The sequence below is a fragment of the Polyodon spathula genome, chromosome 4 (genome assembly GCF_017654505.1).
Source record: "Polyodon spathula isolate WHYD16114869_AA chromosome 4, ASM1765450v1, whole genome shotgun sequence".
Classification (NCBI taxonomy): Eukaryota; Metazoa; Chordata; class Actinopteri; order Acipenseriformes; family Polyodontidae; genus Polyodon; species Polyodon spathula.
This window is the reverse complement of record NC_054537.1, coordinates 29,377,347-29,403,032: the sequence shown is the minus strand read 5'-3', so window position 1 is coordinate 29,403,032 and position 25,686 is coordinate 29,377,347. Positions and strand designations below refer to the sequence as shown.

The 25,686-nt window shown below is 36.1% G+C and overlaps 1 protein-coding gene across 1 annotated transcript; it reads left to right on the top strand.

The window, feature by feature from the left end:
• The first annotated feature begins 18,176 nt into the window (after positions 1–18,176).
• Positions 18,177–22,706, top strand: penkb (proenkephalin b). The gene is made up of 3 exons (XM_041246622.1): positions 18,177–18,270; positions 19,212–19,355; positions 21,595–22,706. Exons 2-3 carry the CDS (start codon positions 19,215–19,217, stop codon positions 22,228–22,230), a joined length of 777 nt encoding a protein of 258 aa, XP_041102556.1. The 5' UTR covers positions 18,177–18,270; positions 19,212–19,214; the 3' UTR covers positions 22,231–22,706.
• Positions 22,707–25,686: the final 2,980 nt, after the last annotated feature.

Below are 25,686 nucleotides of genomic sequence, written 5' to 3'. Positions count from 1 at the left end.
TTCTATTTTATAGCAACAGCAAGCTGCTTCCATGGCACTTCACAGAAATGTCATTTTTATTTTAGGGGGCTTGCAATTTAACTAAGTTGCTATGATTGGTCTCACCTTAATCTTCCAAGTTGTTGCTATCTGCTAATATTGAGTTAAGCTTCTGTGATTGGCTCGTAGCAACTGTAGGTTACATTGTATATATTATGCTTACTGGCTTTGCGTAGAGCAGAACATTGCTTGGTTTCCTAACACCTGCGTGTGTTGAGATTGTTTTCGGGTTTGCAAACTATTAAACTTGTTCAGTCAAATTTGCTTGTCCTACTGAGTCTCTGTCTTACAGGAGTTTAAAGTATAAACTTCCACCACAGTTGGTTATATGAAGAACACATTTTCCCCAATCAATCTGCTTTGGCGTTACATGTATACCATTTGAGGTACCACAGCATTTGCCACAGCAATGTTTTGCCTATGAAATAATGTGCCTGTATTTTTAAGAGGTAGACTGCTATCCAATACTTGTAATTGTGGATAACATTTCAAAGGCCCAGTACACTTGTGAGATGGCTAGACTATTAAAATCATGTATACCTGTATTCAAGGGATATTACGAGGATCCCAAGACAAGCAAGCAGATTGAGTGGTAAGGTTGTAAATGGTTAGGTGCCTGATGTTTGCTTGTTGAATGTTTTCCAGGGACAAGATGCATTTCTTATTATTGTGCCACCTTGAGTTGATCATTAAGTTGAGTTTTCTTTTTGTATGTGACTTTTCTGATGTGTGTGGAAAAAGCCATCTCACAGAGTGTGCCAGCATGTGGCTATGTATCTTTGGTCTGTGTTATGTGCTTCTGTAGAGAACAGGAGAGAGAGACGCATGCCCTGCCCTTAATAGCCTGCATGCTGAAAATTCAGACTTCCTAGAGAAGAAAGCACCTTCTTAGCATGCCCTGACAACTTAACACACCCTGACAACACAGACCTGCAGACTGAATGATAAGGTTTTACAGTTAATGCCTGATATGATGATGTTCAGAAAGTAATTATGTCAAGAATGTTCCAACTGGTATTATAAGCTGTATCCTAAGCTATGTGTAATTGTAATGTGCTCTGCTTATATTGCCTATATAGTAACAGTATCCTGGGAGACGGTCGTCATGGTTTTAGGAAAGGGAGATCGTGTCAAACTAACCATTTTTGAAGCTGCAACATCGACAATGTAAAATTGCAAAGCATATGACATGGTTTATTTAGATTGCCAGAAAGCTTTTGACAATGTCCCACATAAAAGATTAATTCTCAGACTGAGTACAGTAGGGACTGAAGCAATGCGTGCACATGGATTAGGGAGAGGTTAACATGCAGCAAACAGAAAGTACTGATTAGAGGAGAAACCTCAAAATGGAGCAAGGTAACCAGTGGAGTACCACAGGGATCAGTGTTAGGTCCTCTGCTCTTCCTAATCTACATTAATGACTTAGATTCTGGTATAGTAAGCAAACTTGTTAAATTTGCAAACACCATTGCAGCAGCAAAAGGTCATTCAAAATGATCTAGACAGCATTCAGAACTGGCAGACACATGGCAAATGACATTTAATATACATGAGTGTAAGGTACTGCATGCAGGCAATAAAAATGTACATTATAAATACCATATGGGAGATATGGTCTTTATATGTGCACTGTCCCTTTAAAAAAAATAATGGCGCCTATAATGCACAGTAGATTTGCCGTGCTAAAGGAAAATAGCATGGAACCTCCTAAGAAAAGAAAAGAAAAGAAAAGACACTTCTACTTTTCTTAAATTATTATTTTGTCATCTCCTGTCGCTTTCCACAGGGGAAGATGCTCAAAGACTGTGATATCAAGATGTGATGTGAAGATGAAGTAGCTAGCTAGCTTCTGTAATGTTAACAGAGTGACTGTAAGAAACGTTACGGTTCAGGATACAGGCACGTTTTCTGTTGTAGATTTTATTTGATTATTTTAAGAGCAAAACTGTATGCAGCTTCAACTACATCAGGAAAATGCACTTACTCTTTGTACAGTATTGTAGTTTTGGTGTTCAACTTGAATATTTTGTTAGGGAAGGTACTACTGTAGTAACAGTACCGGCTATAGTTTAAAATTGTTACTGTTACATTTCTTTTTTGTACAGTGTTTCTCAATAAGACTACAGTTAGGCTACAGTAAAGTAGCTAGTAGGATGTTATGTAGCAATCGTATGTAATTGCATAAAGCGCCAATGTAATGGCAGATAATTTATGAATAATTAATGCTGCACTTTAAATAGAAATGTGTGATTATTTTGTTGATTTTAAAAAGAAAAAAATAAATAAAGCATCAAGGTAAAATACAGTAACGTCTGTGTTTTATTTCTGCGCATTTACTTTGGAAATAGCTCTAAATGTCCACACTATGGGGCAAATTACATATTTGTGTTGTCCCCAGAGATTCGAATTAAGCAGAGTTTACTGTACATACATTCAGCTCTTAGTGAAGTGGTTAGTTGTACAAGTTAAGATGCATTCTGCCTCACTGCTGAAGAATAACCCACAAAATAGTTTTATTGATAAAGTTTGAAGAGTACCTATTTCGGTATTGTCCTCTTTAATTGTTGTGACCAGGACAATGTAAGATGTGACAGCATGATTTTGGTGCTCAAACCTAAGCCTGTTGTGGCACCAAGACACAGGATAAAATACAAATACATTTCAAAGCTGCTGGTGTTGCTAATTTAAATACAAAAATGTATACGAAATAAAAAAAGGGTATGAACTGGGGACATATTTCGGTTTCATGAGTGGTACATTTTCTTGTGCCCCCCATCCCATACAACCTCCGGAAATTGGCCCTCCATCACCAAAACTTTGGGAACCCCTGATCTAGACAATGTGGGGAAGCTATAAAAAAGGCAGACCTGAAAAAAGAAACAAGGACCCAGGGTCACAAATGGAGATTAGACAAAGGGGCATTCAGAACAGAAAATAGGGGGCACTTTTTTACAGAGAATTGTGGGAGTCTGGAACCAACTCCCCAGTAATGTTGTTGAAGCTGACACCCTGGGACCCTTCAAGAAGCTGCTTGGTGAGATTCTGGGATCAATACGCTACTAACAACCAAATGAGCAAGATGGGCCAAATGGCCTCCTCTCGTTTGTAAACGTTCTTATGTTCTTGAAGATATACCTGCAACCTAGTTAAAATCTAATTACTAGCTTTAATAACACTGTTTTAAATTAATTATGACGTTAATTCTCTACCTAAATCAACGATTTTGCAGACTGATCCCAAGATGATTTAGTGCAAAACGTCTAAGCGCCTTTTACTTCCTCTTTCACTAGGGTCCAAAATCCCAGGTTACGTATGGACTGGTTGATGAGAGAGAGAGAGAGAGAGAGAGAGAGAGAGAGAGAGAGAGAGAGAGAGAGAGAGAGAGAGAGAGAGAGGAACGTGTTTAAATAAACTGCTGCACAACGCACGCAAACTACGTATCATCCTTCTGTAGATAGCCCTTTTTTATTCCTTCGCCGTCCTGTGTGCATTGCACTTAAGTAAAAAACAAACAGAAAACGTCCAAAATATCATTTACGGAAAAAAAAAAAAAAACATCTCTAAAGTGTTTAACGTTGTTATTTACTATTCAGATGACAACGAAGGTTTAATCAGCCTATCAGTGCGTCTGTACTGCTTTTCTGTGGCCTGTACTGTACAGCAGGGGGTGGGACAAATTGATGCTGTACTGTTTTCATTTACGTTGCTAAAATCTAGTTTTCAGCACTGGATGTGAAATAGTAGAAATGGACAACAAAAAAAGCAAAGTATATTTCAGCTGATGATCGTTTCAAGATATTTCCCAAAGAAACTGTACATGCAGATGGAGGTAATTATTTTGCATATCTTAATGTGTCTTTGGAGAACATACGATTGAGCGCTATTTAGCTTCAGAATCACACATTAAACAAAAGGCTACTACAGAGGCTGCTGAACAGAACGTAAAATAAACAGCTTTCAGAAACCAAACTGGAAAGTCAGCCCAAAAAGGATTCCTGTCTGCAAGTTAAATCAGTACTAAAACAATCCAGCACAGCCACCTCAACTTATATTTTTTCGCAGTTGGAATTTTATACCCGAATAACCAGGTTCTCTATGTTTTGACTCGGTACTAATAAAATTAATTATTGAAATAACATGACAACAAACGTGCTGCATACATTGCCTTTATTAAAGCATACCAGATGCGCCTGGGTAACTGAGTTTTGGGGCTGTTTCTAATCGATTTCCACATCTGTATAACTTGGCAAAGCTTTGCCTTACACTTCATACGAGTTAAGTGGATGCAGATGTACAGTTTCAATGTATGCGCAAGTCAACTGCGGGGGGATGTTGCATGCTTGCCTTTAACAGATGACAGGAAGGTAAGGAAGCAAGCACCGCTATTTATAGGCTTTATAGTTGTTCCGAAATACTGTCTACTTAGGTTTATTTAATGTTCAAACAGGTCCGCGAAATCTTAATTTTATTTCGCAACTTACTCGTGAAAAATACGTAAATTTACCGCGATTTAAGTAGACCCCTACTTATGACTATAGGTCCCCTTATGACTTATGATCATATGCTATGACTATATTGACTTTTACATTGTCATGTTTCTCCTCTTATAGCACTGATTCAGGCGACACATACTCATTAACACACTACAATATTTAATATCATACAACAACCAGACACCGTATTGAATATGTTTGCGGTACACTCTTAGAACCATCACGTGTCATGTCTATCTTACCCATGTCTCTGCAAGACCTCCTGTAGACCAAAGACTGCCGTAATGTTGTAATAAAGTAGTAAAGGTTATAAATATGATGAATTTCCGTACACCATAAAGCTGTAAGAATAACAACAAAACATGTGTTATTAAGATACCACTCATATGCAATAAAATACATTCATATGAATATCGAAACTTTATTGTAGAGTGTTGTCAAGATAATTAAAAACAAATGAATTCAAATAAAACACTACAAGAATAGCAGTTAATGCATAGGAATTCATAGGTGTTTGCGGTCATTATTTTAAAACCAGGACAATATTTTGTGTGGAGGATGCAACGGTTGTGTTCGTACCTACTGCCTATAGTATTTGGTGTGAAGAGCTGAGAGGCTGAGAATATTATGCAGAATCATTAATAAGCATAATATTATAATAATAACTGCTGTCAAGGCACAGAAGTGAAAAGCTGTAGGAGGAATAAAATGACACATTCAAGATGCATAGCAGACAGGGACATACGTTTATATTACTGTTGTCCTTCACTTGTATAAGCATCTGCTTAACTCCATAACACCCAGCACCCAGATTTCCAACTGAGATGACAGTGCTAGTTTCACAGAACACCTTTTAGTGACAGCCATAAACTACTCTATGGGTGTTACTTATTCAAACATAACATAATAAATATAACATTATAAAACTAATACATAGTCATGTAGGCGGTGTTACCGGTACTACTTTTTCCAATGTAAATAATATAACCTACACACAATTAAACAATAGGTTTCCTAATGTATGTCTTATGAGATGAATACCTTACTTATTTAGAGTACAGAGCAAAAAGCATTCATTTTGGCTTATTTAGAGTACAAGCACTCATTTTGGCTCATTAATATATATATATATATATATATATATATATATATATATATATATATATATATATATATATATATACACATATTTATGCATGATCTAAAAGTATAAACGGACAGATGCTTTTCTCCACTGTTGAAAGCCCCAGATGTATTGCCAATTTAGAAGAAACATATGCAAGTGTTCAATTATACACAAGGAAGTGTCTGTCTGTTTTGAGACTTATTTTAAAAGCTCTCTGATTGACTGAAAAGGATTTCGACCCATGGAATTGCCTCAATACTACTGTGCAACTTCAGCTCTCACTAGCCTCATAACTCTAATACAGAATAAGATTTAGTTTCAGCTAGTTTAGAAGCCATTTTATAACCACAATAACTTAAAGTATTTAAGAATAACTAGGTGAACAGGAGAAGAGGATGCTGAAGAAGAGAAAGATGAATGTATTGCAATTGTGCTGCCATATTTGTAGCTTTTCAAGCAATTCATCTTTTATTCCTAGACCATAACAAACAATATTAGTGTTTCTATAGATCTGTCTCATTTATCACTGCTTGAGACAAAATGTCCACCAAAGGAACAGCTGTGTCAGTCCACATGATTTCTTTCACACTGTTTGTTGTTGTTTGTCTCATGTATCATTCCTAATCTTTGAAAAGAACTCTGAATCAAATGGCAGTCTGACATCATTGAACACTAAGTCCTCTTAATGATTGGTATGCTTCAACTTTTTATCCTGGGAAGCAATGTATGCGCTTTTGAGCAGAGTAGTTTCAATTGAATTAATTTAAGGCACAAGCAAAGAAAGTATATTTACCCTTATAAGACAGAACCATTACAACAGATTAACTCTGTCAAATAAAACCACATATACAGTATATACTGCCTAGAACTAAGTATATTATATGAACCGATTATGTTATTAGCCCCCATGTTTTGCTAAATACTCAACAGACTTTTAAATCCTACCTTATGCAGTACTGTACCTATAGACATCTGCTTCTGCAGTTTCTAACTGCCTGCAAATCAGTCTCTGCTCCACTGAGGCTGCCAGGGGATATTAAGAATTCCACAGTTTAAATCGGAAGCACTTATAGGGAAATTAGAAACCTAACAAATAAGTGCAGATTGGGGTTTATATTGTGCTCCTTGAATCATTGTCACTGCCATTTTCAGAGGGTATTATTACTGCAAAGCAGGCGGCCACTGTCGTGCTGTTAATAATAGATGGTCGTAATTTATCTTAAGTAGGACTCACTAGCCTTTCTGCCAAGATATTTTGAATGATCCGGAAAGTACAAGTGTGAGTACATTTGTCAGGAAAAATTGCAACCTGCTGAGGTTTACAGTATGAAAAAAAAAGTTGAATTAATTCTGAAGTGCAAGGCTACACACATTTATTTTTTTATTTTCTTTATATTGTTAAAGTAAATAAATCTGCATTGTTTATGCAGTTCTACATGTTTACTACAAAATAGCTATAGGTATGTCTATATATAGATATAGTTATCCAGATTTATTTATATTCATAAGATACATTTGAGCTGTTATGCTATATTACATTTTTTTTTGTCTTTGTTCTATAAATAAATAAATAAATAAATAAACTCCCCTTCTAACAACTCAGAACAATAGAAAACATCATAAATACATGGGACATTGAAAGGGCATTTGACACTGCTCTAACTTCACAATTTAACACAACATTGAAATGTACTTTAACTGTCTTCATATATTTAAAATGATGTGACACATGGAATCTAGCTCCCATTCACTTTCATTATTCTGAGATACAACTGTATGGTGCAGTCTGGATAAACAAACACCATAAAGAGTCCACCAATAGCACAGCAGTTGGAGCCAAGACAAAAGACTGCCTGGGCCTGCTCTGTCAATCTCTCTCTCTGAGTCAGTGTAGGAACCACCAGTGCCTGCTGGAAAACCCATTATACTAACATTGCAAATATTCATCAAACAGGATTTTAGGTCAGACGATATATGCTGTATCAGTATGTGATTTAAACTTTCATTTTGAAAGATTTAATTTAAACATGTTTGAGGACAAAAAGTATTGTGGATAATCTCTCTTCAGTGACAAGGCCAATCAGAAATGTTAAGTTTATGTATTCTAGCAGACATTTAAGAGAAGGTTGAATAAGATCGCCTTTATTTAAAATAAAATTTTCCTGTTACAATGTCAAGACAGTAAAAACAAAATAAAAACATGTATGAATGTAATGTGTAAGGGACAGCTTTTATTTGAATATGATGCAAAGGAATTGGTATTCACTCCACAGTGTTGTGTTCCAGTGATTTAGTACTATAATTATAATTAATCATGAAAATGAGAATGCTATTTAACATTAAACTCTTCAAGGGTGACAAGGTTACTGGCAAAAAAAAAAAAAAAATGATGTTGCATCTGAAGACATGTTACACCAGAGAAGCATGAAATAATTAAGCAACAAAGAACATTATGTACATTAGGTGCAATACTTGAAGCCATGAATTATCAGTTAGGTTTTTTTGAGTGATATGGTTCTGCTTCAGCAGGTGATTAAGCCGCTGACAGTGTTCCCGGAGGCATGCTCAATTTGCTATATATGTTTGCCATTTACTGTATATGTACCTTCTCTGCCAACCAAACAGTAATATTTCTTTCCATTGTGATTGTATGGAAAATAAAAGTTAAAATTAGAGGAATACAATGCCAGTTTAGTTAATTAGCCAACGTCATCTTTGGCTACATTTGATTTAACTGGGGCCTCAATTTGATACTTCTAATATGCTTGTCATACTGGATCATTGATACCATATGGTTTTGTGCAACAGCTTTTTTTGATTAACCAGTAGCTGGTGTGGTAGTTATGGTAACTAACCACAGTGCTACATCATACTGTAATTACACACCATTCACTGTTGTGACATCCAAGAGTCCAATCAGAGCTGAATGCTACCAGAAGACCAATCCTGTTTGTGTAACAGAGCCATGCAGCCCAGGTGTGATGGAGAGAGGAATCAGAGCTGTAAGTCTGCCTCCCGATCAGGAAGTACGTTTGGTAAGGTTAGGGTTACGCTGTTTCGAGATGGCTGAACTGTGTGTTGCAGCGAAACCAGAAGTCGGACATCTTGTGGAGAGTACTTGGCTGCAGTGCTGCTAAACAAATCCATTCTGATCAGCTGAGGGTTGCGCAGCGATTTGATAAGGTGGGGGTGGAGTTTGGTAGCACAAAAGGGGTGCAGCTGCATGAGCATTGACCATAGGTTGCTGACTGATGTGTTTGTTTTGTTTTCATTGCAGAGGGTTGACAGGGGAGCTGCAGCTATACAGCCAGTAAGAGGACCCAGGAAACTATCCCCTGCACATCATAGCACAGCACTACACAGCCCAGTACAGCACCACACCAAAACCTGATGTTGAGAGCACAGCTTTCATGGAGTGATCAAGAGTAGGGATTCCCAAAGACATACTAACTGATCAAGGAACCAACTTCATGTCTGATTATTTAAAAGAAGTATATAATTTATAAAAAATACGGCCCATCAGGACCTCTGTTTACCAAACACAGACAGACTGATTTTAATCAGAAGCAGAGTGTTTTAATCAGACACTAAAACAGATTTTGAGGTGTTTTGTCCATCAAGAACAGAAACATGGGAGGTGTCATAAAGCTCGACTGGGTACTCTGCTTTCGAGCTGCTGTACGGGAGGCAACCCTGAGTCATCCTGGATCTTGTGAGAGAGGGGTGGGAGGAGCAGTATCTAATACTCTTGAGAGACCATCTGGAATTGGTCAGTCGTTTGGCATAAGAATATTTAAAACAAACTCAGCATCACCAAGAACAACTATACAATAAACGAGCAAGAATTCAGACTAGAGAGCCAGCAGACAAACCAGTACGTTCATAAAGGGTTAAACATGCTATTATTTCTCCGCCAGGTGTCAGGGTCCGGGAAAGGCTGTAACAGATCCAGGAAAGTCGGCGGGTAGCAGTTCACAAGGAAGTGGGGACTATGCTCGAGCTTGGAGTTATTCAGCCTTCCTGGAGCAAGTGGTGCAGCCCTATTGTACTAGTGCCCAAGAAAGACGGCTGCACTCGTTGGATTTTCATAAGGTGAATGTGATCTCCAAGTTCGATGCACATCCCATGCCTCAGGTGGACAAGCTCCTAGACAGACTGGGAAAGGTGCGGTTTATCTCAACTCTGGATCTAACAAAGGGATATTGGTAGATCCCACTGACTCAGCTTTCTCAAGAGAAAACTGTTTTTTCTACTCCAGATAGTCTTCCATTTCCAGACCATGCCCTTTTGGGCTGCATGGAGCCCCAGCAACCTTCCAGAGACTGATGGACCAGGTGCTATATCTCCATCAGAAATAAGCTGCAGCGTATATTGATGATGTGTTGATTTTTAGCTCTACCTAGGGATATCATATTGTTAGATTATCAGCCACCCCACATTCTCTGAGAGAAGCAGGTCTGACGGCTAATCTGGGGAAATGTGCATTTGGCAAACGTGAGACCCAATATCTTGGCTATATTATGGGTAATGGCCGGGTAAAGCCAGTCGCTTCTGAAATCCAGTCTTTGGTAGAGGCGGTTATCCCAAAGACCAAGTCTCAGGTGAGGGCACTACTGGGGTTAGCCCAGAGTATTCCACCATAGTTAACGCCCTGATTGACCTCACCATGAAAAATGCACCAAATTTAGTTACGTTGACAGGGGAATGTCAGGGGGCCTTTGACATGATTAAGAGTAAACTTTGGCAGGCCCCAGCCCTAGTTACACCTGACTTCAAGTTCATTCTTCAGACCGATGCCTCTGACATTGGTCTAGGAGCTGTTCTGTCCCAGGAGATTGATGGAGTAGAACACCCCATTATTTATTTGAGCAAGAAAATGGCTACCAGGAAAAGGAACTATCAATAAAAGGAGTGTTTGGCCTTCACTGTCTTCACGGACCAAGCCCCTTAAGTGATTAGACATGATGAGGGACACGAACACCTGGATAACTCAGTGGTAACTGGCGCTGCAACCCTTCTCTTACACAATGAAGCCTCGTGCAGGGAAAGATGTTAGGGTTAGCCAAGTGTTCCTTTGGCTCCACTCAGGGATGGGATATGTAATGAAGAGAGAAGGAATCTGAGCTGTAAGTCTCTCCCGACCAGGAAGGACATTTGATAAGTTTACTGTTACGCCATCTCCAAGATGGACGAACCCTGTGTTGTGGCGAAACAGGATGTCGGACATCTTGGGGACAATTGCAAAAAGTTCTATGATGTCTTCACTATATGTCTCTGTAACTGATAGGTGTTCTGCTTTGTGTATATCACCTGTTTTCCAAATAAAGTCTACCACATTATTTAATGTAATCTGCACATTTTCTTTAGATATAGTAACTGGAGCATATTTACTAGCAAGAGCAGTGCTTCTGAACTTCCACACTTCAATACCTTCTCATGGTTTCAGGCATTATAATTGGATTGGGAAAAGCAGTTTTATGTTGTAGAAGTTCCAACAAATATCATGTACATGTAGTGTGAACGTGTAGAACAGGGGTGGCTAAAGTTGGCCTTTCCACTCCTGGTCTGTTGTAAATTGTTTAATTAAAACCAATTAAACCTCCATCCAGACCCTGAAGTAGTTAGTTATCTCATTTTGCCTTCTAAAGTGGGAGCACTGTAAGATTATATGAGGGTGACTGTCTGTATTCTGTCCCTCTGTTTGTCACACGTACATTTTTGCATAGGCGGTATCTAGGGAACCACTTAAGTAATTGTTATGAAGAAAGGTCATTCTTACTCTATACTATTCTGTGCATATATGTCATGGTCATCAACATTCTCATCATAGCTCTAATTTTGAATTTACAGCAGTGACAGGGAATGTGCTGTAAATTACTTTAATATATTATATATACTATATTGAAATGTACTGCAAAATATTAACATAATCAGCAATGATATGCATTTTGTGGTAGTGTGACAGTTAATGGAAATAGTTTTATGGGTATAGTCTTAGGTATGTTATATTTGGTCAAAAATTTTGTTTTTTACTGACGGTAACGGGTTGACAGTTGACCCTGTACTATATGGTATAACAGTTTATTTTCTCTTTGTGGTCCTCTTGCCCACTCAAAGTGCTCATGAGAAGAGGCTCTTTTACCATAATAGACAGGGTAAACTATGTAATGATATTCTCAAAATGGCATCAATTAGTCCAACTGCATCGTGGTTTTGAAACATAAACATTGTTCAGCCTTGCCAGTCAACTAGACGTCTTAGTCAGACCACTAGCAATTTGTACTCTTTAGTCATGCAGATATGAAAATGAAAACATTATTGTACTGTTTTGTGCTGAATGTGAACCTTTGTGAAAATAATTATCATGCTTTCAGCCACCCAGCAACTAAATAACACCGCTGATGTTTGTTATTATGTTTATTCATGCCTAAGTCCTGAGCATCAGCTAACACTCAGTGTGATCCCAACTAATTTGAAGCAGCCAGATCAAGCCAAGAGCAGACCTGGGATAAATGAAGATTGTGCGTGTTAAAAGGTGGAGCTGTGGAGTCTCAAATGAGCTGCATTTTATTTTCACTGATTGGATTTCCAATTATAAATGTGTGCCAATTAATAACAAAATCAAATGTTCCCACAGACTTACCGAATTACAAGATATTCATAAACAAATATCTCATCTTATATGTCAAGTAGTTAGTCCCTTTATCTCCTGTCAAACTGATATGAACTGATTTGTTTAGATTGATTAGTTTAATGACTGAATCATTGACTGTAGGTAGCTTGTTTACAGCACGACCAGCTATTTTACATATTGTCACATAAGAGAGAAATGGATATTGGCAAAAAAAGGGTAATTCATGAACCCGATCTAGAATACAAAAAACACCTAGATTAGATTACTTGAGTCTGACCAGATGATATCAGAAGCTGCCTAATTGTTGTGAACAGAAAATCGGAATAGGCATTAATGACTATGTGGTCTTCATTTGTAGTGATTAGAGAAAAGGGCAAAAGTAGCACATTTTTAAAAATGTAATGGGGTAAATGCTTCCACTGTGTGTTGGCATCAGATATCAACACAGTGGTTTAAGGAGAGACTGTACAACCGGGTTCTCTCTGAAGATGTTTTCACTATTTAAAACGAATTCTGACCACATTCAAGCTGATTCTCCTGGATCTTAGTATTTTCTTTTTCGCACTATAACAAGTAGCCTCAAAATTAAAACTCAAATATCATTCTAACCAAAAAAGTTTTCCTTTTAGCAATGTGATTGTGATGTTATTGTAGTTATTTGCATTTATTATATTGTTTTTAAGTCACTGAACCAGCAATGTTAAGTAGTAATTTAGTTTATTTAATAAACATGAATAAAACATGTAGATTTCACAGTGAAAGGACAAAAACAAATTGAGCAGAAAGATTACTACCTCCACCAAATGAAATGAAATGGAACATTGTAATAGTCTGAGAGTCATGAAGAATCTTGGTCCATCCAGTCATGACAACAATTGATGGCTATAGCTTGTTTAACTATCACTGATCTTGTATAACTACTTCAGTAAATTCATAATGATTTCAAGACATATTTCATATATAATATTAAAATGGGGTGTTGTGGGTTGTTTAAAGCATCCCTGCTTATGATTTAAATTTAATTGAGGGAGTTCTGGAAATATTAAACACAAATTTTCCTGGACACAGGTATAAGTAACAAGATTGATTGTTGTGCTTTTAAAAATAGCTATTTTCTAAGTAGCCTCAATAAGTGTCAATTAATTACCTGACATTCCTTTTAGACCATTTCAATTATTGATTTTTACTGCATATATATGGCATCTTGCTTCCAAATGAATAACTGAGGTTACCATGACCACAGTACTGAACTGCAGGCATTTCATTGATTTTGTTGAGCATCAAAACTAAGTGACAATCATTTTATAGTATCTTTTATGTTTTAGTTTTCAAATGAAATGTTATCTCTCAACTTGGAATCTGTAGCATTCATTTAAACTATTGATTTTAAGGTTAAGGATGTGGATTTTAAGGTTAACGATCTATTGATCTATAAGACTAAAGATATTTTTTTATTCATTTTTTTGACCGAATTGCCCTGGCAATATATGTATTAGACTGGGATTGAGGGACATAGTGGAACAACAAAGTACATTATTTTAAAACAAGAAGACAACAGGCTTAAGTTTATGGGGGAAAAAACAACTGTCAGTAAAAAACATGTAAGAATGTACATTTTGTAAATGTCCACAGTTTTCTGTGCTGAAGACCCTTCCATGTTTACTTATAAAATTTCAATCTGCATTTCAAATTATAATGAATAAAATATCTACCAAGGCTTACGCATTCCACATTAATAAAACTGAATCCAGCTCTTTAGTCAGCTACCGTTACTTGTATAACTCACTTAATAGCTCTATAATTATTTGAATAGTGCAGTTATCTACTTTACAAGGGCTGTGATTATTACACTTTTGTTAGGAAGGAATGAAGGTTGATGTTTTAAATAACCATCACCCAATTTCATTACTTCCCTTTATTTTTCAATGTACTTGAAAATATTGTTGCAGCTCAACTGATTACTCCTTGCAGTATCTATGCGTACTCTGCTCATCAGAACAATCCGTTCCATTCTACTGCTGATTGCGACTCATGTGCTGCTGCCTTCAATACCATTTCATATCACACACTCCCTTTCAGAGGAATACAATTGTCATGCAAAGTGATCTACATAATAATTCAAGTCATGAGTAAAAGTATTCTACAGGTTATTTATTAATTTTTTTTTGATGGAGTAAAGTTTACTTTTTTGGGTTTTATTTATTTATTTAAATTTAGAAAACACAATTATTTACTCCAGTTTTTCTCCCAAATTTAGAATGTCCCCTCACCACTCTAGTGCCCCACAATAGGTCATGAGAACAGGTCTGTAGGCATTATCCAACCCCACTGCCAAGTCAATCACTCTTGCGTGGTGAGCTGACAGTCCCTGCCGATTTTGCATCTCTAATCTGGGAGAGTGCCAAAGCCAATGCAGAGCATTAAAATCTAATAATATCCAAAAAGTTAAAAATGTACTACTTTTTACAACATCTCCCCCATCTCTCATGTGTTTAAATATTAGAAAGAAGACATTAAAAACCCTAGCAAGGCTTGGATTAGCATAGAGAATGATCAATTACAGCAGGGTTCTTCACTATTTTTCAGAGAGGGGGCCACTTTCGCCAATAAGACATCAGTGTGAGGACCGCCACACCGCCTTTTTCACATTTGTGTATTGTCAGGGGCCGCAATTCAGGGGCCGCACTAAAGTCCACCAGGAGCCACCTTTGGCCTGCGTGCCTTGCAATGAAGAACATCGAATTATACGATAATCCTCTAAAAAATCACCCAGACTTTTTTTTTTTTTTTTTTTAGGTAATTTCATGAAAATATTTTTTATTAGCATTAGTCCCAGAAGAACAAAAGGTGTTGAGTAAATAAAAGTCTTGACATCCACTCAGTGTTAAAAATGTTGTGGCTCTTTCAGCCCATTCCAAACCAGGTCCTTGTTACAGTCCAGTCTAAAATTACACAATTGAACACCTAGGTTCAACTAAACAATCAAAGACATGGATGAAACACTACAGTAAATAACTGTGGGCATGATAGAAAAATGGCACTGTGGCAGGGTAGAAGCCATGATGCTGCAAACAGTGTGTGTGTGGGCAGGTATTACTATGAATGTTGGGACAAAATTTGTGAAAATGTCCCCACAAAGACAGTAACTCCTGAAAAAATGATGTTGTGGGGACATCCCCACTTTGTAAAACACCTTTTAAGAACTAAGTATGTCTTTAAAAAAAAGTGGAGTTTTGTCTGATTGGAGTTAGAAATAGTAAATAAAAATATAGTGAGAGTCAATGAGAAGTCCCCACATGCATAGGAATACAAACGTGTGTGTGTGTGTGTGTGTGTGTGTGTGTGGTGTAAATATACGGTTGGCAGGGAGGAGGTTAAAATCCTCCCTTTCAGATTACATGTGGGGATGTGGCTGGAGCCTTGATTTAAAGATGGATGGTTCATTAGGCACCAGCCACATGCTATATAAAGGAGGAGAAATTCTTTGTTTGGAAGTTGATGTTTAGGTGAGTGTTTGAGTAGGCAGCTATGTGTAACTGTGTTGTGTTTGAGGTAGCGAAGGCAAAGGCCCAGCCTACATCATATTGTTTTGTTTGAACCTTTTATTTTGGCCCCTGTGCCTTCTTTATTTGTTCAATTGTTTTGTTTGTTGGTTTAATAAACAAGCACAACAACACTTAAACTGCAGCTTTTGGTCCGAGTCTCTTTTCTGGTGATACCAGCTTGGGCTACAGCACTATCCTGCCACTGGCCCCTGATTGGAATGCATTAGAAGAGCCCCAAATGATGTACCACAGTTCTAGACCAATTGCTACAACATGTATGAGCTTCTTACATAGATATCTTTTGCAACTCTCTTCAGATCAATTTCAACTGCTCGATACTTGATCCAGAAATTTTCAATTGAATTCAAAACTGGAGGTCTTAGCTATGAATTGGGCAACTTCCCAACCCCAATTCCCAATTTAATTGAAATCAACATATATAGCATGCTACTTATGTAATAATATTGAAAATAATCAAAAAGTGTCAATGATGATAGCCTCAACTGAATATGTGGACATGTGTCAATAATAATAATAATAATAATAATAATAATAATAATAATAATAATAATAATAATAATGTTTAGGTTTACAGAAATGTGTATTTTTTTTGTAATAAGAAATAATAATCCTTATTGAGATTTACAATGTTACTACTACACTACAAGGATGGATAGCTTTGTAAAAAAAAAAAAAAAGTTTAGAAGAATAACTTTTATGACCCTTTCTGTTTTTATCTTGTCATCTACAGCAGCTAATGGGAATACAACATTTTAAATCAGATTGTACAATTCAGTATGCAATTCAGAGCTCAATTCTTTACGCATGGATGTGCATCGAGACATATTTCAAGACAGTGAATCAGTGTTAGTGCTGTCTCCTGGTGGTGCCTTTTAGTCCTGACAGGGAAGTCTATGGAAAATATTGAACTGTCTCTTTGTAACTGGTATAGTTGAAAGGAGTTTGATTAAATTCATTTTCTCTTTAAAACTGCCATGGGTGCATTTGCTATTGATTTGTTTTGGTAATGGGTGGTCACAATTCATTTTGAGAAAACAGTTTAATTAATGATCTTACAGAATTGTTTTTGTTGATATGAAAGCTAAGTGCCTTTGGGTATATTCACGGAAACCCATATAAGAAAAGTCATCATTTTGTGATTAACTAAAACATACATATATATATATATATATATATATATATATATATATATATATATATATATATATATATATATATATACTATATATTCTTCTAGAGTAATCTCATTTATCCCCTTTGCTTAAATATTAGATGACACTAATATTGTTCTACTTACAGGGATTAATATACTTATAGGGATTACATACAATAATAAGTTTGAATGAGTGGTATGCTTGGTGTGTAGTGTAAAACCAGATAGAATTCCGAGAAACTGCAGTTTTAGTATGAAATGATCTTGGATTCAGAAAACTTTCAAAATATTTTTAGTGATGAATTTTAGTGCTAGGTTAACTGCACTGGAGATTGGATTGCGGCTCTATCCCCAGCGGCAATAGTTCCCTGCATTTTTCTGCATGCATCAAATCTACTCTGACTGAAGAGACAATCTCTTGGTTGGCAGGATATAGTAAAATCTCAATGATTAGCCAATCCTTGGACTCTTTTTTTAGAGACAGCCTAAATAATTGCCCCATTTGAATTGTGTAGTGGTGTTTAAGTAAATGCATACTACAAGAGACATCGGTTGTGACCTAAATCATATTGCAAAACATATCTCCTCGCTGCTTTTAAACACTTTGAAACACGATCTTCCCTACAGTCGTTTACCAACGTGTATTTGTCAGTAGAGCATATCTCGAAAGATTACGAATTGATCTCCATTTAATTGCTTTATCTGCGACTTTAAGTTTGTTTTTTATGCACAGCTATTCATAAATATTGGGAATTTTATGGTAAATATTTTTTTATTGTATTGTATTTCACACACGCAATAATCTTAAAAAAATGTATCAGAAAGAATTATCAGAAACTTCTTTATTGTTTTAGGAACTTTTTGCTATCGTCTTTTTTCTGCTCTACTACTACTACTACTACTACCACTATCACTACTACTACTACTACTACTACTACTAATAATAATAATAATAATAATAATAATAATAATAATAATAATAATAATAATAATAATAATAATGCGCCCCCATAATACCCCATCCACAACCCAATGAACACCTCGGTAGTGTTCGTGTTCATTTTCTTGATTGACATCTCTAAAGGGTGTTCTAAAGTGAGGAGGCAGCGCGTGAGGTTCAGTGATGCTGTTTGTTTCTAGATTCTCTCTAGAGACATTGGCTGGCTCCAGTATAAATATTTGGAGCGAGCATCACTCGGCATCATTGCAGCTTGAAACTTCAGAGGGCTTTCTCTATCCTGGGAACAAAGACAAGGGTATGTATTGCATTATATGTTGAAACTGAATATAGAATGTTTTCTTAACATTGCGCTTTCTCATTAAAGCTCTGATTTCTCATAACCATATTTCGTGTTAAATGGTGCTCTTTTTCGGACACCAGCTTGTGTTATTTCTATGTAGTTTTGTGGTATTGCACGCAATATTTATCTTTTGTATCATTTCATAATTTCAAACAAGCACACAACAATCTGGAATACAGTTTCAAAGTGCATAATATAGTTCGTGTGGTGCGCTTTGGAAGTCGTCATCTTAAATGTGCAAAAATAAATAAATAAATAAATAAGCTTGGACCATATTGTACCAAGTAAAGTAAAAATCTTGCAGCAGGATTTGTGCTGCTTTTCTTAAGTTCTACTTGTGATTAAATGTGTAACCCTTTTCAACCAGTAGCAGGTGGAAAAGAGAACAATGGATTGCTTCAAATACTTTTTCCTGTGGGTACATTTATACATTTTTTGTTTTTTCACATGTATTTTTTATCCAGGACACACATGCAGATAAAAACGCATACACGACGATAAAGTTGCATTATTAGATAAAGCATCGCTGCTGCTCCAGTACGCGCTATCTATATTTATGTATGAAAGTATTTTAAATAAAAAAACATTTGGTCCTATAGCACATTAGGGCACCAGAATTCAAAACGTCCTATTTGATAAAACCTATACATAAACACGGAGTTATGACTAAGAACAGTTTGGGTTAATAGTGAACGCCGTAAATGAACACGTATACAAGAACGGCTCGTTTTAGAACGCAGCCAAAGACCAAACACCATATGGTTCTATACAGAACGTCCAGTAGCTATTGTGTGTTACATGTTGGTTTTAAAGATATATACAAAAAAAAAAAAAATACACATATCATTGAAACGTTTATTGTCTGTATGTAATGGTTTTATTTTCTGTATTTGCAGACCATGGCGCTTACAGAAAAGTGCACCTGCTGGATGCTGGTTCTGAATGCCTGTCTCATTCTGACCGTCCAAGCAGAGTGTGGCAAAGACTGTGCCTACTGTATTTATCACCTACAGGATCGTCATGCAGAAATCAACACTGTGGTTAGTAAAAACTCATTAATGTCACCAGACAAACTATATCGAAGGCAGAAAAACGGTAGGCGCTAGAGCTTGTTGATAGAAACTTGCCAGTGCTCTTGATCCTTTCTGCTATCAAAACGTTTGAAGACATATGTCTGGAAATTGAAATGGAATAATATATTTGGGTAGTGCACACAGACGTATTTCATTGTTAAAAAAAAAAGAAAAAGAGAGAGAGAGAGAGAGAGAGAGAGAGAGAGAGAGAGAGAGAGAGAGAGAGAGAGAGAGAGAGAGAGAGAGAGAGAGAGACCTCCCTCACCCCTAGACTTCTGCACCCATCCCCTACCTCCCCTACCTCCTCTCCGCCTCTCTCACTCTCTCCTGCCCACTCTCGACCCTCTCCCCTCTGCTCTCTAACCTCTCTCTCTCCTTCTCTCTCCTCGCCTATCCGGAGGAAGAGAGAGAGAGAATAGCGAGGTAAGCCCAAGCGTAAGGAAACTTGCACGCGACTTCTCAGTGCGTCATAATAGCTTCAGGACCAAGTGCAGCTTTGAAATCCACACAATGTAAACAGGATTTGTTTTAAAATCGAATCTTTCAAATTGTATTGATGATCGACACAATAAGATCATTCACTATTTAATTAGCTTCTGTCAGAAGTTATTGTTGCAGTTTTACAAACACTGCCTAAAATTATTTTCCACCTATAGTTTGACTATAGTATAGAAACTGGTAGCCATCGATATAGAAATCATCGATTTATGATATTGTATAATAATAATAATAATAATAATAATAATAATAATATAATAATAATAATAATAATAATAATAATAATAATACAACTATGTTCCATTTTCAGTACGTTAGCACTTTAGTAATGTTAGACATACAGACTTTAAGGCGTCATGCTGGCAATAACTATCATTCACAGAATACTAATTGCTGTGTTGTAGGGTGCTTCGAATAACACAGTTTCCAATCTGCATTGGGAAAGCAATTAAAATAATATATTTTTAGATTGTAAAAATCTGACAAAAGGCAACGGGCGCTGAAATGCTAATACACAATATTTTCAATTGCTACGTGAAACGTTGTTTTGTTTTTCTTATTCACCATGAAGCACTGGAAAACCAAGTTTGACAAGTGATCAAATTAACAACAATGCATTTAAGATGGCGTACGCTATTGCATATGTATACGTAACTGTATAAAAAAGTTTGACTCCGTATTTTTGTATTAACACAATATGATTTAAATAAATAAAAGTGCATATGCATACATACGTGCGTACAAGGGGTATAACAGCAGTGTACACAAATATTTATTTTTTGTTTGTTTGTTTTGGATGTACACAAAAAGTTATGTATATAGGATAGTATATACAGTATGTGTACTGTTGTTTTCAGGTACGAGGTATAAAGTGTTATGCAGCACACTGCGCTTGCTGAGGCATGCCTAAACTAACTCCGCTAAGAAAGCAGGGAAGCGCCCATTCAAATCTGGTACTTTATAACGTATTCGGTCTTTTAAATCTTTTAATATTTAATTGATCATATTTTTAGTTTTAGTATTAAAAACATAGTATTAAAAAATAGTATGCATATAGTCATCACGTGCAAAACATTACGTCTTGTACATTTTTTTTTTTTTTACTTCTGCAACTTTGCAGTGGGCTTTTCATTTTGTCTCGTTCGCTGTGATTTTTTTTTTCTTTTTAGAGAAATTGATTGTCTGTTTCCAGTTTAAGTTTGCAAAAAAAAATTAAATAAATAAATTATCATTAATTAATGGTAAATGTACCTCTGTTTGACAATAGGAAAACACCCACCAGATCGCAATTGATTGCACATGTACCAAAATCTGACAGTGTACCACTTTCAATGTGACCGCATGCCAGTTTCTGACATTTCACAAGTGTTGGTGTGCGTACCACATTCTGACAACATAGCACTTTCTAACACTACACCGGTAATCAAAAAGTAATCACAAATTAAGGAAAGCTTCATGAAAAAAAACAACAGCCACCAGAGGGCAATGTTTGCGCATAGTTGACAATAAAATATCCGCAGTATGCAGTATATCGTTGATGTTGCTTAACTTTTTATTTTAATGTAACCATGGCATAACATTTGTAATAAAAAAATGTATTAACTGTATTACATCATTTATGGAAGCATACTTTGTAAAACATTGCAGGATTTTATAATTGCATAATCCATGACAGTTTGATTTTACCTTGTTTTTTTTTTTTTTTCAGACGTGCACGTTAGAATGCGAAAGGAAGCTGCTGACAACAAAAACTTGGGAGGTTTGCAAAAATGTCTTACAAGGAAATCAGCCTCAAATGTCAACAGAACAGGTAAACGACCCACTTGAAGGTGTCAACCAGGAAAATGGTGACCACCAACTTGCAAAGAAGTACGGTGGCTTTATGGAGCGCTACGGGGGTTTCACAAAGAAGATGGCTGAACTATATAATGTTGAACCAGATGACGACAATGACGGGAGCGAAATTCTGGCCAAGAGATATGGTGGTTTTATGAAGAAAGATGTTGAAAGCGGCTCACAGGCAGACACTGCAGGACTTTTGAGGGAGATCCTAAATGCTGGCGACAGTGAAGTGGACAGCAATAATAACAAAAACCACGATGGTGAGATCACAAAAAGGTATGGAGGATTTATGAGAAGCATCAAGAGAAATCTAGACCTCGAAGATGGAATCAAAGAATTGCAGAAAAGATACGGAGGATTCATGAGAAGAGTGGGTAGACCGGACTGGAAAGAAAACAACAAAAGATACGAGTGGTTTTCAAAGCAGCCCAAAAACAAAGATTCAAAGGAGATTAATTCTGAAGAGGTTGAAAAGAGATATGGAGGATTTATGGGTTATTAGGATGCAAAAAAAAAAAAAAAAAACTCTTATTAATCATACTTTATTGTTCTACTGTCTTGCTTGTGATGTACAGGTTTTTTTTACTGTCTTGGTAAAGAAAAATTACCAACATATCTTTCTTCCCTCCCTATCCAGCTTCCAGTGTTACAGTAGGCCAATGTTTCAGCATTCTTTGGGTTATTTTTTTATGACGGCATCCCTTTTCTCAACGTTAGCATGACTGTATGCAACATACTTATTTCAGCTACCTAAATACAAGCAATCAGTCTGCCTCTGTAAATGAGCAATGTAACATTGCCAAGATAAGGGATGCAGTAGCATATAGAAACTGAACAACTTAGTGTGTATGTACTGTAGTTCTACAGGCTTAAACTGTATTGAGTTATATGCACTCTAGTTTTTTTTTCCCCCATTTGAACCAAATCTGTATCTCCTGCTGCTTAGCTGTACAGATAATAAATTAATTTTACCTGCAAGAACTGGTGTGTGTTACTGTATTTTAAATTATATGCTATGCTCTTCTCCCTGAAAGCTGTTCAGAAATGCACTGTGCTTTGGTTTGATTGAGTGGCGAAGAGAATATCAGTGTATATTTGTATTGATGGTAGAACGGAGAGCTGCATAACAGTAGGAACAGTGATGGATCAGTTAATACAGCAGCTTCCATGTTACCTGCTGAGTCACAATGCTCAAATCGCCATGGGTAGTCCTGAAGTGCTGCTCCCACTGTAACCTGGCTTAATTGGTGTATTTGAACGATAAGTAGTAACTTTAGGCCATGTGAGGGGTTGAATTTGATCAATTTAAAAATTAAGCACATGGTTATATCACAGACCTGGGCTGGAAGAAAAAACAAGCAAACCATTAACTAACGATTTTGGCATTCAGAGAAAATAGGCGTACTAGATAAACCTTTCCTCATCGAGTTCCTTGCAAATGTGAATATCCAACACAGACAGTGCCAAAACGCAGGATAAGCTGTCAGTTTCAAACATTACTCCTGCGTTATCATGTTTCATTTTGACTCGTAACGTTTAAAATAAAAATAAAATACTTTGACCATCTCAAAATCTTGAACCGAACAATATGGTTCCCAAGTATTAAGCCTGAATAAAAAAGAACATACTCAAGCACCCACACACACACCACCCTACATAAATAAGTAATTGCATGATTCTAAAGGGTCCTCTTAGTATAAACAGTATTCAGTAGCTGTGTGCAATGAGCTGCTAGAGGTGACCTGTCTGCAGAAAATCAACTTTGAAACAGTGGATTATATGGTGGATGAGTGCTTGCATTTTAATAAGAATTGTCAGATAAACTGCATAGCTAACTTGTTTGTTTGCACATATGCTGTGTATTATTGCAGGTACAATTATTTCCAAAGCTTTTAATTGCAAACAGTTGACCATGCAGTATTCAGTATAAAACTGGATTATACGTTTGTTTTTTTTAATTCTGATTCTGTATTTACACATGCTATATACTGTCCACTTGTGACATGAAAGCCTTAGGAATCAATTGAATTCTTGCATTTTATTGACTCTTTCTCTAACATTTTTTTCTATCTTTAATGCCCCATAGAGAATGAAAAGGATGGGTGTTTTATTAGATGGAACCCTCTTGTAAACCATTCAATTAATCTGATTTCAATTAAATATAATTAGCAAAATGAAATCTCGTACCTCAGTTGACGAAATCAATAACCTGCTCACCAGTAAGAAACAATAGGTGCACAAAATTAAAAAATCTCCTTTGTGGAGTATAAATCTATTCAAATCATCAGTTACTCACATTGAAATTAAAAAGACAGGTCAAACATTTGCATTCTTGATATATCGTCCCTCTATACCCATCCCTTATCTGTATATAGTACATTTGTGTTTCTTTAGAAGGAGAGGAGTCTAATTATTACAGATCATTATATGAAAAGTGATGCTTTGTGTTTGACTTTCATTAGTATTCCTAATGTGAACCTCACACAATGTACTGAGCAAGACACTTTCCACTTCTGATATACAGAGAATGTGTCACAAATGCATATATTAGAAATCTGTCCATGATACAACTGATTCAGTTGTAGTCAAACATTCAGTGTGTGATCTTATACTCCCTCCCTGTGCACACTGTAGTTATTGTCTCAATATAAAATATACAATATACCAGACAAAACTACATTTACATGGTCTCCAGAAGTAATTTACGGAGCATAATGGTATTTTTAAAGAAAAAAAAAAACAAAAACATTACCTTTGTTGGATAAGTTCAAATAGCTGCATTAAATCATCTGTTTCTCAATAATGGGTGTGCTGTAGAGAAACTAGATAGATTTGGGTTTTGCAAAATTTACATAATATCTATCCTGTTTACATTTTTCATTTTGAGAACAATATTATAATAATCTTTAAGCAGTGCAGTAGGGCTTTATTAGAGAAAAGATAACCTGAAAAATAGCCTAGGTATGAGATATAATTTCTTCCAGATATAATTTATTAAATTAAAATATATGGTTGCTACTATGAAATTGTGCTTCTTTCAAAACTGCACATAACAAAATACTTTCAAAGCTTGTGTGTTGAACTTATAATAGTCTGTTATTATTATTATTATTATTATTATTATTATTATTTATTATTATTATTATTATTAATGAATTGGTTTGGTCCTAGTTTAATATTACAGTAAATGGTGATAATATTTAGATTCACCACAGTTAAGATCAATTATAGTATACACCACTGAACATATTTTATTGTACTATTGTTTACATAAGGTCAGTGGACATACAACACTGGATATTAAACACACAGCAATACTTTCTGTGTAGTTCTTCCCCTGAGAAGAGCATGTTCTAAAAAGTTGTTTTTGAAAAGACTTTGCTTAGCTGTTCTACACTTATTATACTCAGTGAAACAAATGAGTGTCTTTAGTTTCTTTATAACTTGTAATTAGTTTATCAGAGAATCATTACACTAAAATCATACAATGTATACCTTATTCCAGCAGATTCAATTCAGAAGCAAGGTCAGAAGAGCTTGTAATCAGCTGCTCAGTGCACAGTAATAAGCTTCTCAGAGTAACCCTCTCCATTCTAACTCATTTATTTTTCAATGCAGCAGGTTCTAGTCATTGACATTCATTTTGGATAAACAGCGCTTTGCTGCACAAAAACATCAGTAATGAATCCCAAGGCTCAGATCCCTTTACTACTGATTAAAAGATCAAAACATCATGGTGCTGTATTTAGAGAAGAGCAATTACAAAGCTAATGATGGAAGCAGAGATGGAATTACAATACAATAGCCAGTTCTGGCACAGGCTATGTAAAAGATTAAAGTATCAATAATCCCAAAGGAAAAAATCACTAAATGTTTATGTAAGCTGTATTGTGTTTATTTGTAAACTGTGTTGGGGAAGTTACTTTTAAAAAGTAAACCATACAGTTACAAGTTATTA

Bases quoted from the DNA above. Each gene is read 5' to 3' on its own strand.
- penkb (XM_041246622.1), top strand. From the start codon at position 19,215: ATGGCGCTTACAGAAAAGTGCACCTGCTGGATGCTGGTTCTGAATGCC. The intron at 19,356-21,594 runs GTTAGTAAAAAC...TTTTTTTTTCAG, and splicing joins ATGCAGAAATCAACACTGTG to ACGTGCACGTTAGAATGCGA.